This window comes from Gloeophyllum trabeum, assembly GCF_000344685.1.
Source record: "Gloeophyllum trabeum ATCC 11539 unplaced genomic scaffold GLOTRscaffold_00001, whole genome shotgun sequence".
In the NCBI taxonomy this organism is placed as follows: Eukaryota; Fungi; Basidiomycota; class Agaricomycetes; order Gloeophyllales; family Gloeophyllaceae; genus Gloeophyllum; species Gloeophyllum trabeum.
The window spans coordinates 3,763,469-3,789,018 of record NW_006920410.1 but is presented as its reverse complement, the minus strand read 5'-3'; the positions used below and the strand labels follow the sequence as shown (position 1 = coordinate 3,789,018).

General features: G+C 54.5%; 6 protein-coding genes across 6 annotated transcripts; 1 reads left to right on the top strand and 5 right to left on the bottom strand.

Annotated features, from left to right (window-relative positions):
- Positions 1–199: 199 nt before the first annotated feature.
- Positions 200–3,186, bottom strand: GLOTRDRAFT_135755 (PSP1-domain-containing protein). Its single transcript, XM_007863257.1, has 5 exons — positions 2,997–3,186; positions 909–2,941; positions 738–845; positions 608–685; positions 200–545 (listed from the first exon to the last, which is right to left on the bottom strand). Exons 2-5 carry the CDS (start codon positions 2,786–2,788, stop codon positions 482–484), a joined length of 2,130 nt encoding a protein of 709 aa, XP_007861448.1. The 5' UTR covers positions 2,789–2,941; positions 2,997–3,186; the 3' UTR covers positions 200–481.
- A 643-nt stretch (positions 3,187–3,829) lies between these two features.
- On the bottom strand, positions 3,830–7,349 carry GLOTRDRAFT_69551 (Rgp1-domain-containing protein; the record flags this gene model as incomplete). The annotated part of the gene is made up of 8 exons (XM_007863256.1): positions 6,560–7,349; positions 6,115–6,505; positions 5,510–6,039; positions 5,214–5,420; positions 5,038–5,161; positions 4,753–5,000; positions 4,567–4,700; positions 3,830–4,501 (listed from the first exon to the last, which is right to left on the bottom strand). Exons 1-8 carry the CDS (start codon positions 7,053–7,055, stop codon positions 3,830–3,832), a joined length of 2,802 nt encoding a protein of 933 aa, XP_007861447.1. The 5' UTR covers positions 7,056–7,349.
- An 845-nt stretch (positions 7,350–8,194) lies between these two features.
- GLOTRDRAFT_30378 (uncharacterized protein) lies at positions 8,195–8,488 on the top strand (the record flags this gene model as incomplete). Its single annotated transcript, XM_007862006.1, has 2 exons — positions 8,195–8,317; positions 8,381–8,488. The coding sequence occupies 2 exons, from the start codon at positions 8,195–8,197 to the stop codon at positions 8,486–8,488; spliced, it is 231 nt and encodes a 76-aa protein (XP_007860197.1).
- Positions 8,489–12,884: 4,396 nt separating this feature from the next.
- GLOTRDRAFT_119132 (uncharacterized protein) lies at positions 12,885–17,429 on the bottom strand (the record flags this gene model as incomplete). The annotated part of the gene is made up of 6 exons (XM_007863255.1): positions 12,885–13,856; positions 13,916–15,418; positions 15,482–16,189; positions 16,243–16,783; positions 16,923–17,307; positions 17,354–17,429. 6 exons carry the CDS (start codon positions 17,427–17,429, stop codon positions 12,885–12,887), a joined length of 4,185 nt encoding a protein of 1,394 aa, XP_007861446.1.
- A 2,846-nt stretch (positions 17,430–20,275) lies between these two features.
- On the bottom strand, positions 20,276–22,788 carry GLOTRDRAFT_69548 (monooxygenase). Its single transcript, XM_007863254.1, has 10 exons — positions 22,632–22,788; positions 22,447–22,566; positions 22,216–22,380; positions 21,949–22,162; positions 21,793–21,893; positions 21,707–21,741; positions 21,468–21,644; positions 21,348–21,403; positions 21,228–21,289; positions 20,276–21,164 (listed from the first exon to the last, which is right to left on the bottom strand). The coding sequence occupies exons 1-10, from the start codon at positions 22,659–22,661 to the stop codon at positions 20,454–20,456; spliced, it is 1,671 nt and encodes a 556-aa protein (XP_007861445.1). The 5' UTR covers positions 22,662–22,788; the 3' UTR covers positions 20,276–20,453.
- An 833-nt stretch (positions 22,789–23,621) lies between these two features.
- Positions 23,622–24,526, bottom strand: GLOTRDRAFT_109364 (uncharacterized protein). The gene is made up of 2 exons (XM_007863253.1): positions 24,426–24,526; positions 23,622–24,372 (listed from the first exon to the last, which is right to left on the bottom strand). The coding sequence occupies exons 1-2, from the start codon at positions 24,509–24,511 to the stop codon at positions 23,712–23,714; spliced, it is 747 nt and encodes a 248-aa protein (XP_007861444.1). The 5' UTR covers positions 24,512–24,526; the 3' UTR covers positions 23,622–23,711.
- Positions 24,527–25,550: the final 1,024 nt, after the last annotated feature.

Sequence of the window (25,550 nt, the reverse complement as noted above, 5' to 3'; positions counted from 1 at the left end):
CGTTCGGACAACGCGACCGTTCATTTTATGCAAGTCCCTCTTGATGTGTACTAAGTACGTCAGTGGATCACCGTCTTCCCCACATCGGCCTAGACTATAAAATGTGTTTGTATATTCCTTCTTGCATCGAACGAAAGTATGACCAGTGAGAGACGACCTTACATCATACAGCAATAATACTAATGTACATTTAATATGCATGCATTAGAGCAGATCAGGATATATCAAAAGGGTGAATGTCCTAACAGACGTCAAACATAGTTCCCCGCAACGACAAACAGTAAAGATGACTAGAAGTACACAATACGAACCGGACGGAAGATGTGCTGCAGCGCCTGTAGGAAGTATAACAAGATTGGTATCTAACTGTATGAGTGAACCTGTAGACAGTAGATAGTGGACAAAGCTTCTTGGGATTTCTTGGAGATCGTGCTGGTCATACAAGGAGGACGGGGGGACGTCCTGGAACCGCGTCTAGAGCCTACTGTTGGTCGTAGCCGCCGGGACCACCCAACGATGCCATCCATATTCTCGTTTTGTATAGCCTGATGCGATGAGTCGTTAGCAATTCAGCAATCAAGGCGGTGAGATGATATACAAGACGCACCGGAACAGCTCACGGACCAACTCACGGAAGTCGATCCGCTTCTCCGCAATAAAATAAAACGTCAACTTGCGTCGATCCCTATAGCCAGGCAGATGAGCCCCCGTAAAAGCAGGTAACCAACACCGCTCACCACTGGTACTCTGCATCGATGACTTCCATCGGAAGCTTCTTTTGCCGCACCTTACTCTGGCACAACTGTAGCGCCTTCACCTCATCCTGCATCTTCGTCACCAACAACCTATAAAGAAATCAATTGCGCTTTCATTAGTATTTGGCACCATGACAACAGCGCAAGACGTACTGCGTATCCTGGGGCCCTGCTTTTCCATATATCCGCTTCGGATTGATGTCCTTCTTCCCACCGGGGTGCGGGCCCCCAGGCGTCGTCGGCGAGCTGTCACCGTACCCACCGGCGTTCTTCGCCTGCTGCTGCTTCTGGAACGCCTCCACCTCGGCGAGCGTGATGCTGTCGTTCACCACCTTGCCGAGGTCCTTCCCGCGGTCCGCCTCAACGATGACCAGATCCCCGACTCGGATGTCAAGAGACAGATCGGTGCAGTAGAACAGATCCGTCCGGCCCGCTTTGAACTCGACGATGTATAACGGGCATGACGGCGGCACCGAGGATAGCGGGACGCCTTTTCCAAGCTCACTGACGCTGGGCAGCTCCGCATTCGAAGCCCTTCGATGAACTGTCGGCGATCCGGTGTAGAACGCCTGCTGCTGGCCATGCTGCAAGCCACGCGTGCCGGTGGGAGAGATGGGCGTGGGCAGCCCACTCGACGTGTAGGCGGGGCGACTGAACGACGGGGAGATCAAGTTCTCGGCCTGCTGCTGTAGCTGAGACAGCCGCGCAGCATTCTGGTACTGCGCTTCGTGCTCGAGGATGGTGCTGCGAGCCGGGCTTGTGCCGCTAGCGGAATACCCATTGTCGCTCGGCGAGCGTAGACTCTGCCGAGACGCGTACTGCACGCCGTTCGACGGGATGTTCAGATTGAGCTGTTGATAAGGCGACATCCGATCCTGCGGCGGCGGGTGCCGCGAGAGCGGGGCGTATATGGGCAGAGAGGAGGGCTGGCTGGGGGGATGCTGAGAACTCGATGACGACGGACCCGGTCTGTCATTTATGTTTAGCATGTTGAGGCTTCCCACAAGATCGTCGTCCGTCAAGAGCAGGCCTCCGCCCGAGAAGGAAGACGAATGCATCATGCCCGGCCGGCTGCTCTCCTCGGCGCCCTCGAGCCCCGGCGCGTTGAAGCCCACGATCCCCCGTCGCGGCTGCACCACACTTACGCTGTGTCTGCGACTCGTCGTGCCGCTGCCGCCGTGCCCGTTCTCGTCGCGCGGCGGGTGCATGCCCGCCCAGAGCTCGCGGAACGCGGACCCGTCGTCGAGGAGGATCTGCTCAACGTCGCGCATGAACGGGCTCATGTTCGAGATGTCGGTGCTCTGCCTGCTAGAAAAGCCGTCGCCGACATCACCGCCGGTCGGCGAGAAAGAGTGAATATGACTCGACGATTTGCCCGAGGGCCCAAGAGAACCATACCGGCTGCTGCCTGGTGGTCTGAGGTCACCATAACGAGAGCCAGTGATGTTCTGCGCGCTGGAGGCGTAGTTGGACTCCGCCCAGCTGGGGCCTAGACCAGAACGTTCGTAAGGACTCCCGATCGGCGTCGGTCGCGTCGTAGCCAAGGACTGAGACCTACTGCGTGCAAGATCAGAGGCATACGTGCGCCCCCTCGACGGTATTGACTGCGGAATGAAACGCTCATCATACGTATCTGACAACGCTTCTGATTCATCATCCTCGAATGTCGACGGGAAGCCGCCGCGGTACTGCTCGCGCATCATATTAGACAGGGTCGACGTATTGGGAGAGGTAGAGAACGAAGAGCTCCTCGTAGGGACGGATGAAGGTAGACCAGGGAGAGAGCCTGGGCTGAGGCCAGACAAGAAGCGCTGCTGCGAGCTCCCGCTACCCCACGGTGAACTGCCGGCGCCGAAGCTCGTCTGGCGATACAGGGACGAGAAGAGGTTGGGATTCCCTGTACGCGGAGGCTGGCTAGCGGCCCTCTCTCTCAGGCTGATTGATGGAGACTGGTCGTGGTTAAGAGCAAGGAACCTGTTGGTTCGGTCGGCGTCATCTGATTGGTGCTGGTGGTGACCGTTTGGTTCGTCCATCTTGATGACAGAAGGTACACCGAGATTCAGAAGGTCCTGATAATTTTGGAGAGTCGCCAGCTTTCCGAACGTCTTGTGATCTAACCCAGCAGTTCTTCGACTAAGTACGGACTTCTTGGCCGCAATCCAACAGCTCTATATTCGGTCGGCGGTCTATACGCAATGCGTCTGAGCACGCGACCCCTCAAGCACTGAACTGTACACGTACCTAATCTTCTGGCGGATGAATCCTATCTGTGTCCACGTATTCGACCCAACGAGACCCCACCGGTACCCAAAGTGTTCTATAGCAATATTGAGACGGCAGACCGCTGGAAAAATAGGATAAAAAGAGCAAGACGTCTAGATGGTGTACAGACAGCAGAACCGGCTGAAATTGTACAAGAGTCTATGGGGAGAAAGAGAGGAGCACGATAGACTTTCTAACGCGGGCCATCATGGGTGGGAGGCAGTTCTAACCACCTGACCCCTTTTGGGTCAGCCGGTGGTCACATGCACGATCACCCTTTATAAGTTCCAGCTGCCAGTCTTGCACTAAACGCTTCCGACCAACACAAAAATTTACCTGTTCTCAGGTCTCAAACATCCGAAGCAGCTACCATATGTACACATTCAATGGGCGGCAGTATCATAGGCCATACACCTGTTTTTTCGCCTGCTGAACCAAACCTTCTTTACCCCGGATCTTCCTCGTAGCGTCCACTTGTAGCCTTCGAATTCACAAGACCCCGACGTCACGTCAAGCCCATCAGCAATTGGCCGGCGAGCCCCTTTCGGCATCCTTCATCAAATGTGTCGGGTACCTGAGACTGGCGGGCGTAGGCAGTGCAGCAGCGACCAGCAGCGACCTCGGGATTGATCTGACTCACCGCCAGTGGAGCTTGCTATGAACGAGCTGAGCAGAACAGGCGCCGGGAGAATGCAGAAACGCCGCAAGGCACCGTCCTTCTCGGATGCGCCCGATAACCTCGCCATAGGCGCGCTCGCCGGCTTCTCGTCATAAACACTCTCCAATCTTCAATTGAACGCCCGTGCTTCGTCTCACACGTCAAAGACCACTTCCATCGCCTTGAACGCGGTGTTCCCAGGCCAGACCTTTATCGGGACCTCGCATTCCACCGTCTCTACCTTAAGCTCCTGCCATTTGTCCTCCACGACGGCGCCCGTATCCTGTGTTTCTTCCACGGCGACCTCGTCGTCTACCACCTCGTCTCCGTCGTGATACCCAGTCTCGCCTGCCGTCCCAACGAAGGAGGCAAAGTAGCTTGCCCATGACATCATTGTTCCGCCCGGGGTCACGGTCGTCTGATTCTGGTTCCGTGATGGACCCAGTTTCTCCATCGGGGCGATGCTAGGACTCGCCCTCCAGGCTGTAGCCCATTCTCCTCTGGGCCCGTCGCGGACCAGGTGCTTCAGCTTTCCCTCTTGACCCGTCTTCGAAGGGGACGAAGCAACAGCGACGAGGAGACAAAGCCGCACCTTCCACTCTAGACCGCCGGCACTTGCTCTGTTGCCAGCGGCCGCGCCTTCCTCCAGGTCCACCTGGAACGCGGGACTAGCATCAGGTGGGATGTCCAGCGCGAAGGTCGTACGTAACATCGAAGGAATGAATGATGAATGATGTTCAGCGTGCACACGACGTAACTGTCGTGAATTGCCACTCATTGCAATAGAGGCAGGCAGTGACTCGTGAGCTTCGAGCATAGCGGAAAGCTGTACGAGTATTGCCATACTTCAGTTACTCTGGCGCTATATTCAAAAGATAGTAGGCGGCTAACCTTGAGCACTCGGCCACGAGTACTGGGACTATTGAGTTCCACTACGCCCAGGACCGTCTCTCCAAGCCTATAGGCGGACTTGGTGAAGGTTAGGACGGCAACCTGCACACCGTCCTTGTTCACATCATAAGACACTGTAAGATGGTCAGACGACATGAACTTCAGGTGTTTGTCTGACAGTCAAACCTTTCTTCTGATTCCTCGTAAGGATTTCCACAGCCTCTCGGCAGCCTCTTAACGATCCCTCCGGCTCCCGCTCCCGTTCAGGACTCTCCGCGAACGGTGAAAGGGCACCTACAGGTAGAGTACCATCCACTTCGAGTTCGGGAGATCGTGGGTCCGGGAAGGAGGAGAGAAGGCGTAGAGCATACTCGCGTACACCTTCGAGCGACCCGGCCACGCGCGACTTCGAGGAAGCTGAATCCGTATGATGACTAGATTTCGCGCCGTGATTATAGATTGAACTTACACCCACTGGATGTGCCCTTCTCAATCCTACGATCCTCTTCGCTTACCTTGGCTTGCGCCAGAGACATGTGTCGATTTCGCGTAGTGACTGGCCACATCAGATCGTACGGACACGGAGGTCTCTGGACTAGAAAAATAGTGAATAACACTCACTGGTGGACGAGGGAGGCTGAACCTACCTGACACGAAATTGTAGATTCTCACAGGTACTTTCATGACCCTGCTGCTACTTTGCGCACCCGTGCCAGGTCTACCTACAGGACTCGAGGGTTGTTGGCTTGCCGCCCTAGATCGACATACCCCAACAGTGAATTCGTATGAGAATCTGAAAACCCGGCCTTTGTAGGTGGGCGGTATCGCATCAGGGAGCTGCACAGTGTAAGTATCTGTGTACAACGGCAAGAACAAGAAGAATGTCACCGATGTCAGCTAAAAGTGGCAATGATTCCAGCGTTAAAGGGCCTACACCACTTACATGTCCGAGTCTCCCCGGGACCTAGCATGAGATCCACCGCTAACATTGAAGGCGGTACCTCCAGCACAGGCAGCGGAGTCTCTGGGTCAACTTCCTCATTGACGGCACCAAAACCCAGGCCAACGCCTCCGCTGCTACTCGTGCCAGGCAGAGACAGCGTACTAGACATAGAGGGGGTTTGACCGCGTCGGCGAGACCATGGGTGACTTTGCTCCGCTCCGCTGGGATTGGGAGAAGAGAGAAGCGACGTCGGGGAGAGCATAGACAGCAAGCCTGATGTGTACGAAGCGGATCGGACATGCGACCGTTTGCGAGCATGCTGTTTGGCTTGCTGCGGGTCGATCGAAGACGTTATGTCCATTGATCCACCACCCATGGCGCCCTGGCGCAGCAACGTCGATCTCAGAGCGGATAGCGTGCGCGCAGTATCGGGAGTGCTCGGGCTTAGTCCTGGGACGGGCGTGATTGTAAGCGACCCGGAGAGCTGCGCATACGAATATAATACGAGTTCGTTATTTGATTGCGGAAAGCTCGAGGAGAACGCTGTGCGAGGAACAGCCAGATGTGATTGCGACGGAACCCCATTTCCGAGGCCATGCTGAGACGTTTTCGGTGCCTGCGATGCGTGGTCGTACGACCGGGCGTCTGGGTGAGGTAAAGGCGGAGGACGGTGATGCCTGTGGTTACCGTTCACAGATAGCCCTGACTTTCGGATCTGATTCGGTAGAGAAGCAAGACCAGGATTCGGAGATTGTAGAGACGGGGTCTGAGGAGCAGACGTTGAGCTGGATTCTGAGATGGTGTCTAAAGACAGTGAGAGCTTGGACGAAGACGGATCAGGCGACGCCAATGTGGGGGACGAAGGTGGCTGCTGCGGTTCATTCAGATGTAACTGTCCGTTCAGAACTGACTTCTTCCGAGCGTGGGGATGATTTGGAGCGATAGACAACGTAGGCGTCCGTGCGAGTGCACCTGGGGGCTGGTTCGAAGGTGATGCTCATTGACTCATTCAGCACTGGGATAACTGATACATAACACGACCCAACTCACAATAATGCGAACTCTGCGCAGCAAGCGGTGCGCCCCCATTTGAGCGTCCAAACCTCTCCTCCAATTCCTTGGGAGACAGGGAAACTGACAAAGACTTGGCTAAGAGCCGTTTCCGGCTTTGATCCAGGAAGTCCGGTCCAGCGTCAGTTCCGTTGGCAGGCGCCTTTCCTATTAATCTTCTTCTCTTCGGTGTACTGTCCTTGGTGTCGTGTTTCAAGGCTGGGATGGGGGTGACCGCTGTCCGCGGAGTTCCAGGTGAAGTGGGAGGTCGGGCAAGAGGTGCCGAGCTGATGCTATGGGATGCTCGTTTGTGGGTATGTGACTGGGATCCGGAGGAAGGCCATGGTGCATGTACAGGACGGGTATTCGTGATTGTTATAGATACAGAGAATGTTTCGCCAGCGAAATATGCGGATTGCGTAGGCGTTACAACGACGCGAATACCAGTATCGGCGTCAGCCAGAGAGGGGTTTCCCGGAGCACTGGGTGCCGACATTTATCCCCTATGCACAGTTGATAGACACCCACAAGTCGTTCAATAGCTACAGGCCCTTCAATAAAGCAGATCTACGGCAGTGGTTTGAAGAGTAAACGCAGAGCAGGTGAGAACGTTCCCAGCAGAAGGATTCGACGCTTGTGTATATCTTTAGGTGGCCCTGTGAACTTGCATACTTTCGACCCTTACGACGTGTTCGTCCCACAAAGATACAGCAACAGAGACAGCGACAAGACCCTTTGCAGACGGTATTGTGGGCACTGGTACAGAACGAGAGGAAGTCCCGACGTCGTCGCCGACAATGACGAAGTGCTTCGAGTGTCACTGTCAGCGACGTAGATGGGTGAAGCGCCACGTGCCTATGTGCCTGGGAACGCGTCCATCCAGACGCGTCGGTGGCGCCGGCGTTGGGTCCATCCCTCACAGTTAAGCAAAGCGTCAGTCGTTAATCTACTATTATAAGGTGATATTCTCGCCAATATAAGGCAGGTGTATGTACTTACACGTTCCCAGATATACATACTATGAATCATCCAGGTGCTAAATGCGTCATTAGATTCGAGTTTTCTCCATGCTGAGGACCGACGCGTCGACCCAGAACTCCCGAATTACTTGAACGATCTGCCTGTGGATGTGGAAGAAAAACTTCAATCACTCATACGCGTTGCATTTATTCTAGGCGTGGAAGACCTTTCCAGCTCCAGGTAGGTGGGCAAGGATGACCGCCTCGAACTGAGTTTTATGTTTACTATGATGGGCATTATTGTCAAGTTATACTTCTGCGATATGCCATATGTCTGCTGAGGACCTTCGCATCAAGACGTCATTGAACAGAATGAAGTACGTAGAAGAGGAGATGCTGTATCACCTGGCTTGTACTAAACATGAAGAATATCTTGCCACAAAGTTGATGTCCGCGGTCTTTTCGGAATTCGCACTATGCTGACTATGGTACAGGTGGATAAATACTTTCGAAGATACATTTGAGGCCGGCAATGATACCTCGATCCTTGAACGACAGAAAGCGGCTCTCAAATCCAAGGCCAGAGATTATCAAAAGGAGCTTGAGAAAGTGAAGGTACCGTTGCATGAATCTGTTCCACTCACCTTCTCCGCTCAGTCACACCCGACAGGCACAAATGCCGAGCACTCCGGCTGTAACTGTTTCCGAAGTCATGGATCAGCGAGAGCGGATACGGAGCAAGGAGCAAGAGCTCAAAGCAAAGCGAGCCAAAATACAAGCCTTCAAAGGCCTCCCGCCGGTGCGACTGTGTGATATCGTTTTACAGCTCGGACTTACTACTAACAGAGGGCCTCCGATCTAGAATCTGGAGTTGGCACGACATGAACTGAGAAATGCGCGACAGGAGCAGATGCAGTTGATTCAGCTCCGTGAGAGATTGCTGGGTGCAATGGCAGCCGGCGTGTCTTAAGTTTGTACTAGCAGCTCATCCGTCTGCTACAATCCGTGTCGTACTTAAGTGTAAGGCGTGCACGAAAAGTACTTTGCTAGGTACCGCTATGTAGGAGACGACAGGTTAGAACCATCGTCACTACCGATGGCAGACACGGATGAAGCTGGCGAAGGTGTCATTGGATCTTAATCGAACACATTCCAGCGCTCGCCTGTATTCCGGATGTCTCGCAAGTTCTCACGTCGATGTCGGGCGACAGGAGGTAGTGTATTATGGTACCAACCGGAGGTCATCGAAGTTTCGCCAGAAGTGAATGAAATTGTTGATGAGCAAAAACCAACAACATACTCGATTGCAAAGGATACAGCATATAGCGATGAGCGACAGCGACAAGGACAACATATACTTACAGCAAAGCTAAGATGAGCGATCATATAAAATCCCAAAGGCGAGAGACCTATAGAGCACGATGGAAGGTTGTGGGAGATGTAGACCGTACGCCTTTTATTACCCGCGGCGCCGCTTACCCTCGGACGAGGTTGGGCCTCTCCTTTGGCTCCCCGAGAATGTCGGGGATGGCTCCTCCCTCCGATTCCCAGAGGTCGTCCAGGAAGCCGACGACGACGGACGGGCAGAATGGAAGGTGAATGCGTCGCTGCGCCAGCCCGCATTCTGCGATTCCGGAAAGATGCCAGACTCGGTGTATCCGTCGTCATCTTCTTGAGCTTCCTTATGCGTCCTCTTGCGCCCTCGCGATCCAGTGCTGGAGACTTGTATTCCCGAGTGTGAAGGACCAGCCACAGGGAAATCGAAGCTGTCAGACTGGTCGTCCTCTGCCTCGCTTGATAGACCTTCCTGCGGCACATCGTCATCATCTCCGCTGGCCTGGTCTCCCTCAAACATTTCGCCTGACTCTTCCCCAAACGCTCCCTCAGCCTCTCCCTCAGCCTCTCCGTCGGAATTGCGTTTTTCATACGGATTCGCGAGGTATGAGCCAGTGCGGTACTGGCGCACAGCGCTGGTCAGCTCTTCAGCATCGCCTGCGGGGAGCGCAGCGGTTGTCTCTTCACCTTCGCCTGGCGTCACGGACGGAGCGTTGGTCGACTCTTCACCTTCGCCCTGCGCCACCGGGGGCAAATTGACCGGGGTCTCCTCTTCCGGCAAGGCCCTGTAGGTCTCTTGAAGGATAGTAGTAACCTTGTCGTGAGTAGCAGGAGTCCCTGACTTGAACAGCAGATCGTGCCATTGTTCCAGGCACGGCTTCAGGTCTTCAAAATAAGGTGATACCCAACTGAGAGTCAGTGACCAGAAATCGTCGTCTTTGACGGACCCGGCCTTGGCTTTCCCCACTTGTTCGAAGCTGCCTTCGGTCCAGTCGTACAAAGGGGTATCCTTGAATGGAACCTCTCTCTCTGAGTTGTTTGGACCATCATATAGAATGCAGACCCATATGAGCACATAAAAGAACGATTCCAGATCCCATTCAGGTTTATGTGATACCTTGCCACCTGAGGACAGAAGTTTCAGAGCCATGAAAGGCGTCGTTCCCTGTTCTCAGGTGAGCTGAGACGAATGACTTGTTGGCCTAATGATCACTCACGGTGCGCTCGGCTTTGGCACTCTTCCGCTCCTTCCCCTCCTCTACCTCGCCCTCGGAATACCAGATTGCATAATCGAGGTCAATGAGCAGCCCCCTTCGCTCCCCAGATGTGGGCTCCGCGGCAACGAGCATAATGTTGTTGGCGCTTATATCCCGGTGGAGTATCCCCACCTTTTCAATCAGGTCCTTATGTGCTGCACGAATTATATCAGGGCCTACACCGCAAGAGAGCTCGGGAAGACTCACCTTGAATAACGTGTATAAAAGCACCTATCAACTCTCGCAATGTCTTGAAATGGACGATAGGCACGGCGAACGGTTGCAGGACGAGACGCCTGTGCACTCTGTGATCCTGCACTGGGTATTTTCTCTTGCTTTTCTTGGCCTGCTCTGCTGGCCGTATCAGCGCAGTCGTGTCCTCCAGCCCTTTAAATCTGAGAATCTCTTCGTCTATCAGCTTGCAAACCCCCTCGACGCCCGCATCATGCGCAGCCTTCAGAAACTCGGCTTCTGTAGATTGGCGAGTGGTGTCCGTCCAGTAGTCTTTGATAGCGTACGTGGTACCATTGAGAGTCGCACACCAGCACGACGTTCCGCGTCCGACGATCGAATGGCTCTTATAGACCCGCTCTTCAATCACGTACGACTTGCCCTTCACGGTTACTGCGCGGCGACCATCTTCAAGTGTGGTGATGCTGGGGTCGTACCCGAGATATTCCTTGTCTGAAAACATGATCGCCGTAAAGATCCGCAAGAACAGCAGATAGTCTTCGTGTATGTCGAACATTTTTGAGTACATGTGGCCCACGCGGTCGAATATATGGAAGACGCAGTTGTCGCCGAGAATGGACAGAGACGGGATAAATCGCCTGTTGTCCTGGCTTTCATAAATGAGGCGGACACCCTCTGCCGCAATCCACCGAGCCGCCCCTTTATGCTGCGGACCGTTCTTCAACTCCCAATGTGAAATGACAGTCTCCCATGCATGGCGAGCCCCTTTGTCAAAAATCAGAACGTCGGGGCGGCGTCTGTTGCCGGGCCCGCCAGGGAGGGTTTTGCTATTGCTGGCAAAGTCTCCGGTTACGATTCGAGTGCACTCTCTAGTGACGATTTCGCCAATCTTGTTAGCGAGACCGTTCAGCCAATCGGCTACGGCTATCTCTTGATCCCCATATTCATTCGACTGTCTGGTAAGGACAGGGCAATCCTTCCATCTCTCGCGCTCCCGCGAGTATGAACAGTCAGCGCCAGTAGCGAGTTTGTCGAAGATGACATCGATAGGCGCAGGCAGAGCAGCATCGGGGAAGACGTGTTCAATAAGGGTAGACATGTCCTTGGAGATGTGTCCGTTTAGCTCGTCCGCGAGTTTCCCTTTAATCGTCGGCAAGTTGTTCTTCAGGATCCGGCGTGGATTGGAGCTGATCTTGCGCGTCACGGGAGTATTCTCAGGAACACGACGCGAAGGGTTAGAGCCAGCAACTGTGTGTGGTCTAGGAGTTGTGAATCTCTTGCTGCTGTTGTTGCCTGACATGATATGGAGGCGTGAATGAGGGAGGCAAGAGAGGTGGGAATTGGGTACGCACCACACAGGAAATTTTATGGACGAACTGGATGTGGCTTAGAAGCTGTGTCAAGAAATCAACATCAATCGAACATCAGATAAAACACGGACAAACCTGCCCATGCGTTGCCGCGAGCTTTGGAGTGACCAAAGAGAGAACAAGGATCGCACAGCAACCCTACACGTGTGCTCAGCTACGACCTTCTTTTCACCGCAAAGTGACTCACAAGCAGTCACTCTCTATACTTACGGTTCCGTCGCCGCAAGCGGAACGTTCAACTGACTGTACTACTTGGTCGGATGTGGCGCGCTCGAACGGACGCGACGGTGCCCAACACGCGCGCTGGTCACAATGTCACCAGTGTGTGACCAGTTTCCATTCTCACGCGCGCCGTTTGGTTCCGTCGGGGACAATCAACGCGGGCGAATGCGGTATGATATCGAAGGCGTCTTTGATTGGCTCATCGCCCTTCAGGTAGTCCAGAGCTTCACTTTATTATGGCTTTCATGTGCGGACACATGTATTGCAGCCCATTTTTCCCTGTTCAGAGAAGACTTGCATTACTGGCATAACTTGAAGTCCGAGTCACCCAAGTAAAAAAAATTCTAACTTATATGCCGCCGGACCTGTACATGTGCCAGAGCTCATAAGCACCTGTAGAGACAGTATCTCACGCCATTTCAACCACTCATGTCAGTCATGGTAGATGTAACCGGCTTCTAGGCCATTCTCTTTGTGTGAACCAATAGCAACATCGAAGGGGTAGTGAATCAACGCCACAATTGTCCTTCTTGCCCGCGAAGCTTGGTTTATTGGAGCAAGTAAACTTGAAGACTTTTAGGCTGACTTACGAACCCAAACCCAAGTCGCATCGACCGTTTGCAGGAATACTCCTAGTTACCCGACACTCGCGCCAAAACGTTGTACGTCGAAAATGATTTTCTAAGTTCATGTTACTAAACCTCTACTCTTACTACCATCTTATCAAATCAACAACTAACAAAACACCTCCTACAGCTTCAGAATGGTACATATTAAACATACTGCACTTATCTACAACTATACGAAATAAAACGATTACGAAGGGACGCCAAGCACGAGTGCCCGCGGATGAAATAAAAGATAATGATAACGAGAAGGTGAAGTCGAAGTTAATGCACGAAGCCGATTATAAACAGAGCAAACGAACGATTGCGCGAAAGAGCGAAACGTAGAATGAACGACTGAAAGAAAGGACGAGCCGTGATGGCTTCTAGAAATCACTTTCGACTCCCTCACCAACGAAACCCCTTCTACAACTTCTCCCAATCTCTCCAAGCGTAGTCGGACAAGGCAAGTGGAACGTCGACACAACGAGCTCTTCATGCCTCAAGGTAGGATTCGACAGCCGCCAATGGCCAGGCATCTTCGGGCTGGCAGGAGAAACCGGAGAGGGAAAAGAGCGGGCGGGCGACACCTCCAGGACCATCGACATCCCAGCTTGCTCCTCCACAAGAGACACAAAAAGGCTCTGTCCCACCTTCGCGCCCACCCGGACCTCCGCAAAGGCCTCGCAGAATCCCATCAATTCTCTCCACCCAGCAGCAGCGACCAACCGGAGTCTCATTGCTCGTTGTCCAAAGAGTGCAGTCGTTTCCTCGTGGTCGAGAAACCGAGCGTCAGCGATCCGGACGACCTTCTCCGTAGCCGGCCGACGCTTCACCGGCGACCCAGGAAGACTTCCCGTGCACGAAGACCTCGCGCTATGATATGCGCTGCAGCTCGAATCCTCCGATCGTCTAGGCTGCTCGTCCTTCTCACTTGCCATCCTTCCTCCGAACTTCTCCACAATAGCCCGAGCCTGCTGTCCGCTCAACTGCCGAGTGGTAGGACTGACGGAAGCCAAGGGACTCTTGTCATCTCCCCCGCGACCATGACTCGACCAGCCCCTGGTATCGCCATCAGTAACAACGACGATCCTCTGGCTCCCTCTCCGGACCATAGCAGGCGCAACCACCAATGCATCAGCAGCAGTCCCGCCACATCCAGGATTCGACCCATCGGTGTAGCTCGTAGCAATCGACCCATGCGTGAAACCCGTACCATTCGACCCGTGCGTAAAGCTCGTAGCAGTCGACGCCTCCGAAATCAAGCTTCCCTTCTTGGGAAACATGATCAAATGCCGACACCCAATATCCTGCTGACCCGGCGTCGTCGGATCCGGGGACGACTTCCTCGGGAAAAACTAACACTCCTAATCAGCTCATAATGTCCATCCCGTCGCGGCAGAATGACACTACTCACCTCGACGCCCTGTTCAACCTCGTGCCACCCACCTCCAATCACCCCCTCCTTCCCCCCATCTTCCTCATCCACCAAAACCCTAACCACCCTCCTGGGCGGCAACGGCCACTCACACTCCACATCAACAGCCGAGTCCCTCTCGCTCCCCTGACTGAGGCTCACCTCACCCTCCCCCGTCTGCGCGCCGTTAGCCCAGGGATTCGTGAACACAATCCTCGACTGCCCCTCCTCAACCACGACATCTTCTTCCTCCCTCTCACAGTCTCCGAAGGTGCCAGCAGAAGCCGCAGGCCCCAGAGGCAGCGGGAACGGGCTACCACTCCTCGTCCTAGTCCGATCACGCACCTCCTCCAAAGTAGGCACATGTCTGACCTTCCGCACGGGCGCCTCCACCTTCCCCTCCGCACCATCCATATCAATGAACGACTGCCTCCTACCACTGATGGCGTCAGTCATAGGCGGAGTCGGCAACAGCGCACGCTGGTCAACACTCGGAGGAGGGGGCAGAGGGCCCAGCGCCACGGGCGGCGGGTACACAAACGCCCGCTCGCGCCCTTCAGCACCGAACGCGGACAACGGCGGGAGCGTACTAGAACTAGGCGGCGTCGGCAGCCCTGGCAGATGCGGAACCTCAGGCAGCGGACACGTCGGCGGAGGGTGCATCGGCGGCGTCGCAGCACCCCACAGCGGCGACAGCGTCGCAGGCGAAACAGGGGACACCGTCTGCCGGTGCGCAACACTCGCGTATGGGTGCGGCTGCTGGCCCATCACGGCGCTCATGTCCAGCCCGAGGCCCCTCATCCTGGGCGGCACCACCCACTTCCCATCTTCCTCGCTCCCGCTCCCACTAAGCGTCGAGTACCCGCTGCCCTTCTTGCCTCGAACCTCGACGATATTCCCCTTTTTGAAAGGGTCGTCCTCGGGCGTCAAAACCCTCCCGACGTTCAAAGCCTCCTCCTTCGTCTTCTCTTCTCCTTTCGCGCTTTCCTCACTAGTGGGCATGACGCTTTCCTTCGACTTGGATCGGGCCCGTGTGCCGACGCCGAGACCCGCCAGGCCAGCAGACAGTACGTCGCTGATCTGACTGGTGACACTAGCACTCCTCGTCCGACTCCTCTTCTTTTTCTCAAGCTCCATGACTTTCGTCAGGCCAGGCGAGGGCAACGGAGGAACTGGTGGCACTGATGCGGTACCAGCCACAGTAAGGTGGAAGAACGGCAAGCCAGACTCCTGCCTCCTGATATCAACGACGGGAGTCGACGGACCGCTGCTCCCCGTGCTCGACGATGCGTTCGCATTCCGGACATTCATCGCCTTGGTGGACTTGTTGCTCTTGGTCCTGGCCCTAGGGATCTGGATGTGCAGAGCCCCAGGAAGCGCAGCAGTGAGCTTGGACCTCGATCTCGACTTTGACTTGTACGACGCGACTGCGAGAGGATGAAGATAAGACGCCTGACTGTTAACACGAGAACGGGTCGGAACTGGCGGTAGCGCCTTCATGGCCTGGAAGGACTCGAGACATCAATCAACGTTGACCTAGCGATCCTGAAGTATATGAGAACTCACCTCTTTCTCCTTGGCGCGAGCGTACGCATAGTCTTCCGGCGCACTCGGCCTTCGCCCATACGGATCCACATACGAGCTAGGAGCAGGCTTCGGAGCAGGCCTGGGAGCTGTATACGTGCTCACGCCCGAACTATCCGAGTTCAGCCTCAAAAGTGGAGCCGCATAGTCCGCAGGGTCGAGCGGCTTACTCGGCCTCGGGAAATTAGTCGACTTGGACGTGAACAGCCCACGCAGACCGTTAGGATGCGTAGTCCGCCTAGGACTGGACCTGTTCGGCGAGCTCGCAGCCGAGTGCGAGATCGTAGGTATGGTGCCGGTGACGCTCCTGTGGTAGGAATGGGTGTCCGGGAAAGAATAGTATCCGCTCTCCGGTGAGACTTTCCGTCCGGGAGTCGTATTCAAGCTATTAGCAGCGGTGTGGGTAGCTGTAGATGAGGATGAGGGGATAGGCGTAGCAGGCCTTCCTGTTAGAGGTCTGCGGAATATCGAAGAAGAAAACGAAGGTCGGGGGTGGGATGTTTGGTCTTCGGCGTCGTCGTTTATGTCAAGGAACGACTTGGGACCGTTGGAAATCGTGCGTTCCCTCGGTCGGTGGAAAGAGGATGGTGGTGGACGAGTCGGTGACCTGGGGCTTGACGGAGGCGGAGACGGTTGCGAGTATACAGACGGCGGACTCTCGCTATTAGCAAGAGCCACGCTGGGCTGCGCCTGCGTTAAGACTCAGTTAGTGTTGTACTTGTATAATCTGGCAACTGACTCACCTGTTGGCTGTGGGAGGACGAGATTTTCGACAGCATAAGCGCGGAAGCCCTTGTCTTGAGGTTCTTGAAAAAATTGCCCTTGCTACTTGGAGCGAGGCTGCTGCCGCCATGCAGACACTCGGACGTGGCATACGGCGCCGCAGACACACTCTGCGCCGTAACAGTATCTTGCGTGACCGTCCTGTCGCGCTGCTGCATCCTCTCGCGTTGGCGAAACTTGGTCCCGAGCACGTCCTCACTCGAGTTAGCCGCGCAGGTAAAGTCGCCCATGTCCACGTCATCGGGCTCAGCATCTACATCTTCAAGTGAGTAAAATTCAGAAGAGACAGTCGGCGACGATGGCGAGTCGCAATTATCGATGTTTATATTTTCCTCGGAGAGCGGCAGGTTTGCAAGAAACGAGAGGTGTGGCTCGGGGATGGTGCCGAGGTCGAGGGCGGAGCTGCAGAGGTCGCTGAACTCTTCGATAGTGAAGGTGGACGAGCGACGCGGGCCCTGCTTGAACGCGTCCATCGTCGGGGAAGACGGTGTGGACGGCACGCTCGACGACGAGCAGGACGACGAGGGGGACAAAAGAATTGGAAGGAGAAAACGAACGGATCGGCGGCGGGGGGACTTGAACACTCCCATGGCTGGTGCTCAGCGAGACTTTGATTGGCTGGCCTGGGGAAATCGAGGACCGTGAAGAGGGCACGGGAGAAAGGGCCATCGATCGTGGGGCATTTGAGGAGGGATCGTCGGCCAGTTCTTCCATAACGTTGCGACGCCACCGTGCTCGAACAGGCACTGGCCTTGCCTTTTCGGGTGCGAAGCGAGCAGCAGTATGCCCATATTTGGCAGGAGAGGGCGCTTCGGAAGCATAGTGCTGGGGGATCTTGAGGCTAATCTCGAAGGCGTGTCGTATTCCTGGGTTTAATGCACATTCACTGCGATGCTCGCCGGTGCTTCGACGCAAGGTCGGCCGGGGTCCTTTGACCATCGTTGATCCGTTGTGTGGAAGCCCCGGCGGTGTCCTTGGGCTTTTTCGATTCCTGTTCGGGCCCAATCTCTGCCTGTCATCTGCGCCTGTCGTAATTAACTTGTGGATGATATGCTGGTGGCGTGGACGTACCTGCCTCTGCACTTGCGCGCAGCGTGTCCCTGGTACATGTTCCATAGGCCAGATGCCCCAGGCACATCACAGCCATACCTTCTGGGAAGGAGCTTACACTCAGCCCGGTAGATGGTGGTGGATGAATGCTATGAAACTTGGAAGCGTCGTATCAGAAATGGAGTTCTTCAGCTTCAGAAGAGTCTTGTAGGGAGAACGTACACCAGCAAACAGGACATCAACCAAGAAGACCCAAAAGGCATTCAATTAGAGTACACAATCGTATCTTGCTGCCAGTGCTGTCAACGTCAATCAAATATACCACGTCCGAATCTAACTCCAAATATGAGATTCGGAAAGCGATATCAGCGCGGTCGCCAACTCACCGGTCCTCGCACACACCGGGTTCGTTTCGCTGGGCCCAGCAAGCCAAGTGCGATTCGGAATCTTCGCAGTGGCAGCGACTTCTCGTCTTCGAATCGGGTTCGGGCGATATATACCCTCCTGGCCCGAGACAGGGGACAGCAGACGTATGGCTCATCGCTCTGAAGGAAGCTTGTTCGGCACAGCGTAGTGCCTCTGCTGTCCGATGACTCCATTGCACACTCGCACCTTCCTCAGTCGTGGAAAGAGCCTGAGTTTGTCAGACCACCAAACGCAAACGAATATGCCCCGCTCTGCGTCATCGCAACGAGACATCCAACGTCATCCTTTCCTCACCCTTTGTGAGTAGTAAATGTCTTCAAAATGGCACTAACCCATAGCGGGAAACGGAAACGGCGACTGTGAAGAACGCACTTACGACAACTGAATTCATGCCGCGTCGAGCGCACGCCACCAACCCTCCGACATCGGATACTACGATTGCGCTACGGCTCTTTCCATGCCACCTCGAATGTAACGTTCTGAAGCGCTCCGTCTACCCGCCATATCCTCAGTGAATAAGGACATAGCAAGCAAAAGGAGTGTTCCGATTGTGACCGTTCCTCCATTTATCCAGTGCCAACACATTCGGCGAGAAGACTAGATTGCGAGGTAGGACCTCGCCGTGCATGTATAGCGCATACATGAGAAGGAACGGGAGTCCTGACTTGGCTGAATCAGCCATTGGACTCACCGGAAACTCCGAATAGCGGCACTTCCGAGCAAACGACCGCTAGGCACTGGGTGGCGCGTGCATAACCTCCCGATCGCGTTGCCGTACAGCTAGTGTTGCATATTACATTTACAAGTACAGTACGTACCTTGTGGGATATCACAAGCCGGCATCACTCTCTGCCTCGGAGGCACAGTCTCGAGCCCATCGCTCGATACGCAGGCTGTTGTTGTCCAGCTTCACTACGCGGTCGGTTGGCCTGAGGGCTTTATGCGGGCTACTGCCATACATTCGCATCTCGCCACTCCTCGGCAAAGCCAGGAGAGCCAAAAGCGTGCAGAACGGAAGCACCATATACATAGTTAAGGATCTCCGGGTGCGGCAGTCGCCCTTCACTCACTTTATCGAACCTTGCGTCCCGAGTCTGCGATGTTGACAGGCGCAGGGATTCTGCAAAGAATGTGTCGTCTCTGTCATCAGTAATGCTGAGAGTCTGAAGAGTGTAACGAAACTCGTGCCCGGCGTCATCGGGCGCCTTAACGCTCGGAGCAACGTCAGTGCATTGCAGAACGGAATTAGGAGCAGCTGGGTCGAATATCACAGAGCGGAAAAACTTCATGGACGTACATAGAGCACCGCAAGCTCCCTCTTCCGCAGCGGTCGGTGTATGTTGTGCTCGCACACTGGCATGAAGCCATTGAATGGATCGTTGATATCGTCGATGGCGGGTGTGATGTTCCTCGCGGACGACCTCTCGGAGCCCACTTTCTCATACGATCAGCCTTGTACTTTGCTACGAGTGCAGTAATCTCACCTCGGAACCGCGCGCAAAAGGGATGATGTGGTGGCATTCCCCGAAACCTCCTATAAAGACGCAGTCCCTATCCCGCGCCTCTATTTCGACTCGGAACGATGCCACTCGGCTATCGCGTGAACCCGTCTGAGATTCGGTGCGGCGATCAAGTACAGCTATCTTGCGTCTCAAAGCTCCGTATTCATGGTATCAAAGTAGACCTGTGTTTAATTGTGGGGGAGGAAGCTGCAGCTGATTCTACTGGCTGCAGCACTCCTGGGCGTAGACGACGGGAAGGATGTCGGCTCACCCGTTGTCTACTATACAGGTATCTACTTACTAACTATTGCATAATGGAAAGGTGCTGTAGTAGTGGGACGGGAGGGCGGGTATAGAAACGAGGATGATTCGGATGGGGATCGATTATTCAGGACTGGTGAATCAAAAGAGTTGATGATACTGAAAGTCTAAACGCTGTCCGAGACAAAGGCACTGGCGTGTGACTTGTCACTCCGCAGACGCAACATCTCACACCTCTCGTTCTCGGGTTCTCTTCTAGGTCCAACCACATCCACAGTAGCGCTCGGCGAGAAATCTACACCGATTCAACATCTGGTCAGCCGGTTTTATTTAAATACTAGGCTTACTGGGTCCTTCAAGAATGATGTCATCATCGTCTTCCAGGACGTCTTCGTCCTGAAGAGGGAGGGAATCGCGTGACGGTTAGCCCTGTACGCCATACACGGCCCAAGCGACGCTCAATCACTTTACTGGCCACTTGCAGAGAGAGTGCATAGTGTCCAGCGGGATGACAAGCTTGAAGAGTGACGATGTGTCGGAAGGCTTGGGTGCGAATAAGTATTTTAACCATTGTTGTAGATAATAATCAGACTAGCCCGAGCCCCAGTCTGGCATAAAAAATCATATGACAATACAACTGCACATAGACGACATACCGTAGCTGTGGCAGCCCTGTTCTGAGATTTCCCCTATAATCATACGCCTCGGGCCGCCGGGGCCGGCCCGGGGGACATCGCACTCGCTGAGCACATCCAGCTCGATCATAAAGTTGCAAACTCTAGAGAACACATATAAACCAATAGTCCCTTCCGAGACGATATCGCCTGTAGAGACTCACGCTTCTCCCAAGAGTAGAGATTGTGCCTTCTATTTTATAGTGGTACTGCCAAAGTCCCGCTCTATCGTACAGCCCGAATCCTGCACTCCGTTCCTCAAGCAAAAATCTTGCTGAAGTAACGCTCTAATCCCTCTTCTCCGAAGACTATACCACCCACCACACCATCCGGCCTCACCACGACGATAGTCAAGCCGTCATCATCCGAATTGACGCCGTAATGCTTATACGCATACCCGTCCCAATCCAGGAAAGCCGCGTCCACCTCCTCGAACGTGACATGCGGTCCGAATCCCCAATTGCCTGGCGCGACCGCAACGGAATGTATGCTCTTCGCCGGGTATTTCTTCAGGAACCTGCCCACACCCGCCGCCTTCGCCGGGTCCCGCGCGAAGATGAGCGCAGTGTGGAACGTGGGCTTGAACACCTGGAAGAGGCTCGTGGGGTACGCCGCCGCGGACCGCGGAACGAGCCCCGGCGCGTCCGGGGCGCGGTCGCCCGCGCGCAGCGCCTCGACCTGCCCCGGTGCCGCCCCGCCGTAGGCGTGCCCGGAGGCCTCCTCCTTCTCCTTCTGCCGCTCGTCGAGCACGGCGGAGCTCCAGCGGTAGTTCACGCCGAGCTGCAGCAGCGCGCCGCCGCGCTGCCACGTCGCGTCCGAGTGCGCGCCGGTCATGGTGCGGTTGAGCAGGTTGGTGGTTACCTCGAGCATCTCGGCGATGACGGGCAGGCGCTCTTCGGTGTATGTCGAGAGGAGGGAAAGCGGGGAGAGGCCCTTGCTGACGAGCGCGAGCTTCCAGCCCAAGTTGAACTATGGGGGTCGTGACATGAGCTGCGATGAAGAATTTGGACCATGTGAAGGGTAAATACGTACGGAGTCCTGGATACTAGAGTTCGCGCCTTGGCCACCGGTCGGGCTGTGGACGTGTGCCGCATCTGTCGCAGGTCAGAGTGAGCCCTGTCAACGCATGGACGGGTGCAGGCATCCTCCTACCTCCTGTCAGGAACACCCGTCCTTCGCCAAACCTGTCGACCATGCGGATGTTCGGTCTATTCTTGACAAGTCGTCATGAGTACATTTTCCATTCTTCACCTTGAGTCTAATTTTACGCACCGCCAATCAGACACCCAAACAAACTCTCCGATTTTCAAATCCTTCCGATCTGTGACGTTGTGGACGAAGTCGACGACTGCCTGGCGATCTTTGGCTGCCTCGACGGGATCGAAGCCGGCTGCCCAGCCCATTAGGGTGTATACATTGTCGCGCCTCTCTGTCGGACGCAGCAGGAGTCTATACCGCGCCGAAATACTGCATCAACAGCGGCAGAAGCGAGGTGTGCAAGGGAAACGCACTGTGCTTCGTTATCTTTTCTCCACATATGCCAATGCTGCACTTGGCATTAAAGCATCGAACCAAAGTCTAGAAGAGAGACACGTACATCATTATCGAGACCTTCAATATGGACGTCAGCGATGATCATGTGCTGCCCATCCCTAGTCTCGCCCTGGAATTTCAGGCCGAGTTGCTTCCGCACAATACCTAACACGGCATCAATTCTGTATGGACGGCGAGAGATGACACCGGATCATCACACCTTTAGCACCATCTGCTCCGATTAAGAACTTGGTCTCGATGGTCTCGTGCACATCCTGGCCGTTCTCCTTCTTAACAAGACGCGCGACGACTCTATCCGCGTCTTGCTCCAGTGAGACCAGTTCGGTCCCAAACTCAACATGGTACCCGCGCCGCTCGAGATGCTTCCTCAGCGTCGCCTCGAGGTGGTCTTGACCAAGCAAAAGTCCATTCAACTTGTCAGTTTGTCAGTCGCTTGTAGCGGTTTTATCTGGGATGAGCAACGTACGTAAGGGACTCCAGGCTTTGGTTCGGTAGGATCCACCATGTACCACTCCCTGAGGACCTCCGTCCCGCCTGGGAGTTTGTACAGACGCATGGGAGGGTAGAGCGTACCCTCCCACAGGAGGTCTGGCAGCACGTCGAGAAATCTGTAGACCTCGAGTGACCTGGGCTGCGTAGCACCCGGATCTTTAGCCTACCTCCTCGATCCCCCGAATTAGAGAAGGGTATAGCATACCTGAATGCCGGCGCCTTTCTGGCCTAGGCGCGGGGAGGGGAGTTTCTCGATGATGCGCACCGGGATATCATTGTGCGCGAGTGTTAGAGCCGCGACAAGCCCAGCGGGGCCTGCGCCGACCTGAACGAAGCATCAAGATCATAGTATCAGATGAAATACTCCATTTCTCGTTCTGAAATACATACGATCAGTACTTCGGGTGGTGCGGGAGACATTGTTGATTTAGCTGGAGAGTTCTGCGAGGTCGCCCCTGCTACTACAGCTCATATTTATATCCGTAAATGAAATCGGGCGCAACCGCAGCAGTAGTACCCAGAGCCAGGTCCCGAGGAATGACCTTGGTTTCGACCATGGCCGTGATTGACCATAGTGCATGGCCAGGGGCGGACTGACTCACTGAGCAGTGAGCAGTGCACAGCATGGTCGATCCCGAGTTGATCCGGGCCAACGCGTACATACCGGCGGTCCTAAACAGGAGCAATGATCCGCTAATGGGCGACTGTTGCCCGATCTCGTCGGCTTGCGGTCATCATCATTTGTACAAAGTCGCAGCCCTGCGGCTCAAAATCAAAGTTTGGTACGCCATTGTTGGGCCCGTTGACGCCAGTTAGTTTAGTTGTTTCGTCAACTAAGCAACTAGTTCTACAAAGTTTAGGAAACGTTGACTTTTCGTCAACCTGCTCACGGAGATCAACTTTCCCACTCACTGCCATACACGGTGGAAAACCTTAGCTAAGCGCACGAGTTCAAGACCATAGAGAGCAACCCATCGTCGTGCAATCAGAACGGACGGGCAACTCAACATCTCGACGGGAACTGAGGCCTGAGGACTTCTGGCGGACAAGCCTCGCGCCACAGTTCCGGCAAGTTATCGAAAATAAACGGAACTAGTTGACGAGTTGACGGTTCTCCGAACTTTCGTCAACTAGTTCGGAACTGGCACAACACTGTCCAGGTACGGTAGATGAAGGTAAACAGCGTTAAACGGCGCACGCTGACTACTAATAATAATAGTGCTCGGAGAGAAAGTCGGTGGTAAGTTACCTCCTGGTAACTTACCGGTAACTTACAGGCCAGGGACTTTCTCCCTGAAGACTAACGCTGACGCTGCCATCGTTGTACTGTATCCATTCCACTCAGGATGCTAGGCAGCTCCCAAGTACTTGTCTGTAGTGGCGGTTTGAATCCGACCTCAGCCCTGCCTATATGTTATTTACGCAATTCTTCTGTGTTCAAATACATGAATTCGTCCGACTTCGAGCCCACTAACTCCCCAGAGCCTCAGCTAATTTCGCCCATCGCCCGCTATTCCAACTGGATATCTGCTTCCACTCATCGGAATGCTCGCCTTGCATACGCTTCATCCCGACCATGTACGCCGCCACTATAAGGTCCGCCCACGACGGTGTATCACCCATCAAATACAGCGTGTCTTTCCCGGCCTTCTGATACCAGCCCTCCACGATATCAAGCCCCGCCTTCGCCTCCTTCAACTGCTGCTCCCGCTTCGGCCCAGGGGGACAGAACTCATCCAGCTTCCCGAACTGCGCTTCCCTCGTCCTCACAAAGTACTCCGCGCTGGGCGGGTTCAGCAGTTTCGCGACCGCGGCCGGGATGATGGGGAACAGCTTCGCAAACGCGTTGTCCGTGATGGCCTTGAAGAACGCTGCGTGCAGGCCCTCCGTGCCTGCAGGGATGAGCGAGCGCGGGGTCGCGTAGTGGGCATCCAGGTACTCCGCGATGGCGTACGAGTCCGAGACGACGGCGTCCGTGTTGGGATCTTGGATGACCGGGAGAGTGTACAGCGGCGTGCCGTCCGGCCACTTGCCAGTGGGCTTCGCCCCTATCTTTTGGCAGTGCGCTGCGACATCGGGGTATTCGATCCAGACGGTCTTGTACGGTAGGCCTTTGAACTCCAGGGCGAATCTCCACGGACTGAGATCAGTTCGGATATGCGCAACGTCAAATAGGCCGCTCACCTGGCTTTTAGCGTGTTAGGCGACCACGGCCCCTTTTCCATCTCCCTCCGGGGGAGATCATACAAGATGATTTCCTCCTGCGGCATGATTTGGTGCTTTGCCCTGCTGCGCGGATGGTAGATTGATCAAGGGACGCTCCTTATATCTGATAACCTAACCCACGTGTACATGACTAGTACTAGGTCTGACTGGCCGCTGTGCTGTTGTTACCGGTTGGGGAAAGCTTACACATCCTCAGGACTTTCCAAGGGGCCAACGTGGGTATTACCGACGACGTCAACCCTATTGTCGTTGTCCCTTTCCAAGTTTACGGGGTCCCGATTTTCACTTTCTTGCACGGTTTGCGTGCACTTTCTATTTGCGACTTCCCAAAGCTGCATTAAACTCTGAATCTTTTTCTGTACCGTTGAGTAGCATCCTAGCACAGGTCTACATACTTTTTGAAGTGGTGGGACATACGCTATATCTTTGATAAATGCATCAAGCAAAATCTGAGGACGCGAGCTGTAGACCACTTGCCTGATTCGGACAAACGACGCAGTGTGTCTGAAAACAGGCGATACGAGACAGTCCTCGTTGAATGGTGCAAGGATTGCTGGTAGTCTTGAATTTGCAGTTGTATATTGTATTATGTGGAGTCTGTACCCTGTCAAAGTATCTGGTGCTTTCTACACATCGGCAAATTTGAGGAAATATGTATCCATCAAGCCCTGCGGTCATGGTCACAACGGACCTTCGGCAAATATGCGCCCACCAACAGCTCTGTCAAGAGAACTACTATTTTATAAGCACTGTTTGTCACCAGTCTTATGCATCAGGAAGTAGAGAGGTGTTCCTGTATGTCTGAGTCAGTGCAGAAATATCATCGACTGAGAAGTGTTTGGGATCTTTCAGCACTGAACAATGTGATCTTAGGGATCAAAGATATATATATAAGTAGTTATAAGCTATTACCTATGTGTACATGGATGACAGAGGCTTGTTGATTCCCGACAATCGACCACACAAAACATAAACCCAGGCAGAAGAGGAGCCGCCACAAATTGCCTTATCAAGGTGGTCCTCTCTCTTATGTGATGCTTTCGGGGTCCTGTTCACTTTAGGGGGTTGCCGTCGCGCGTTTTC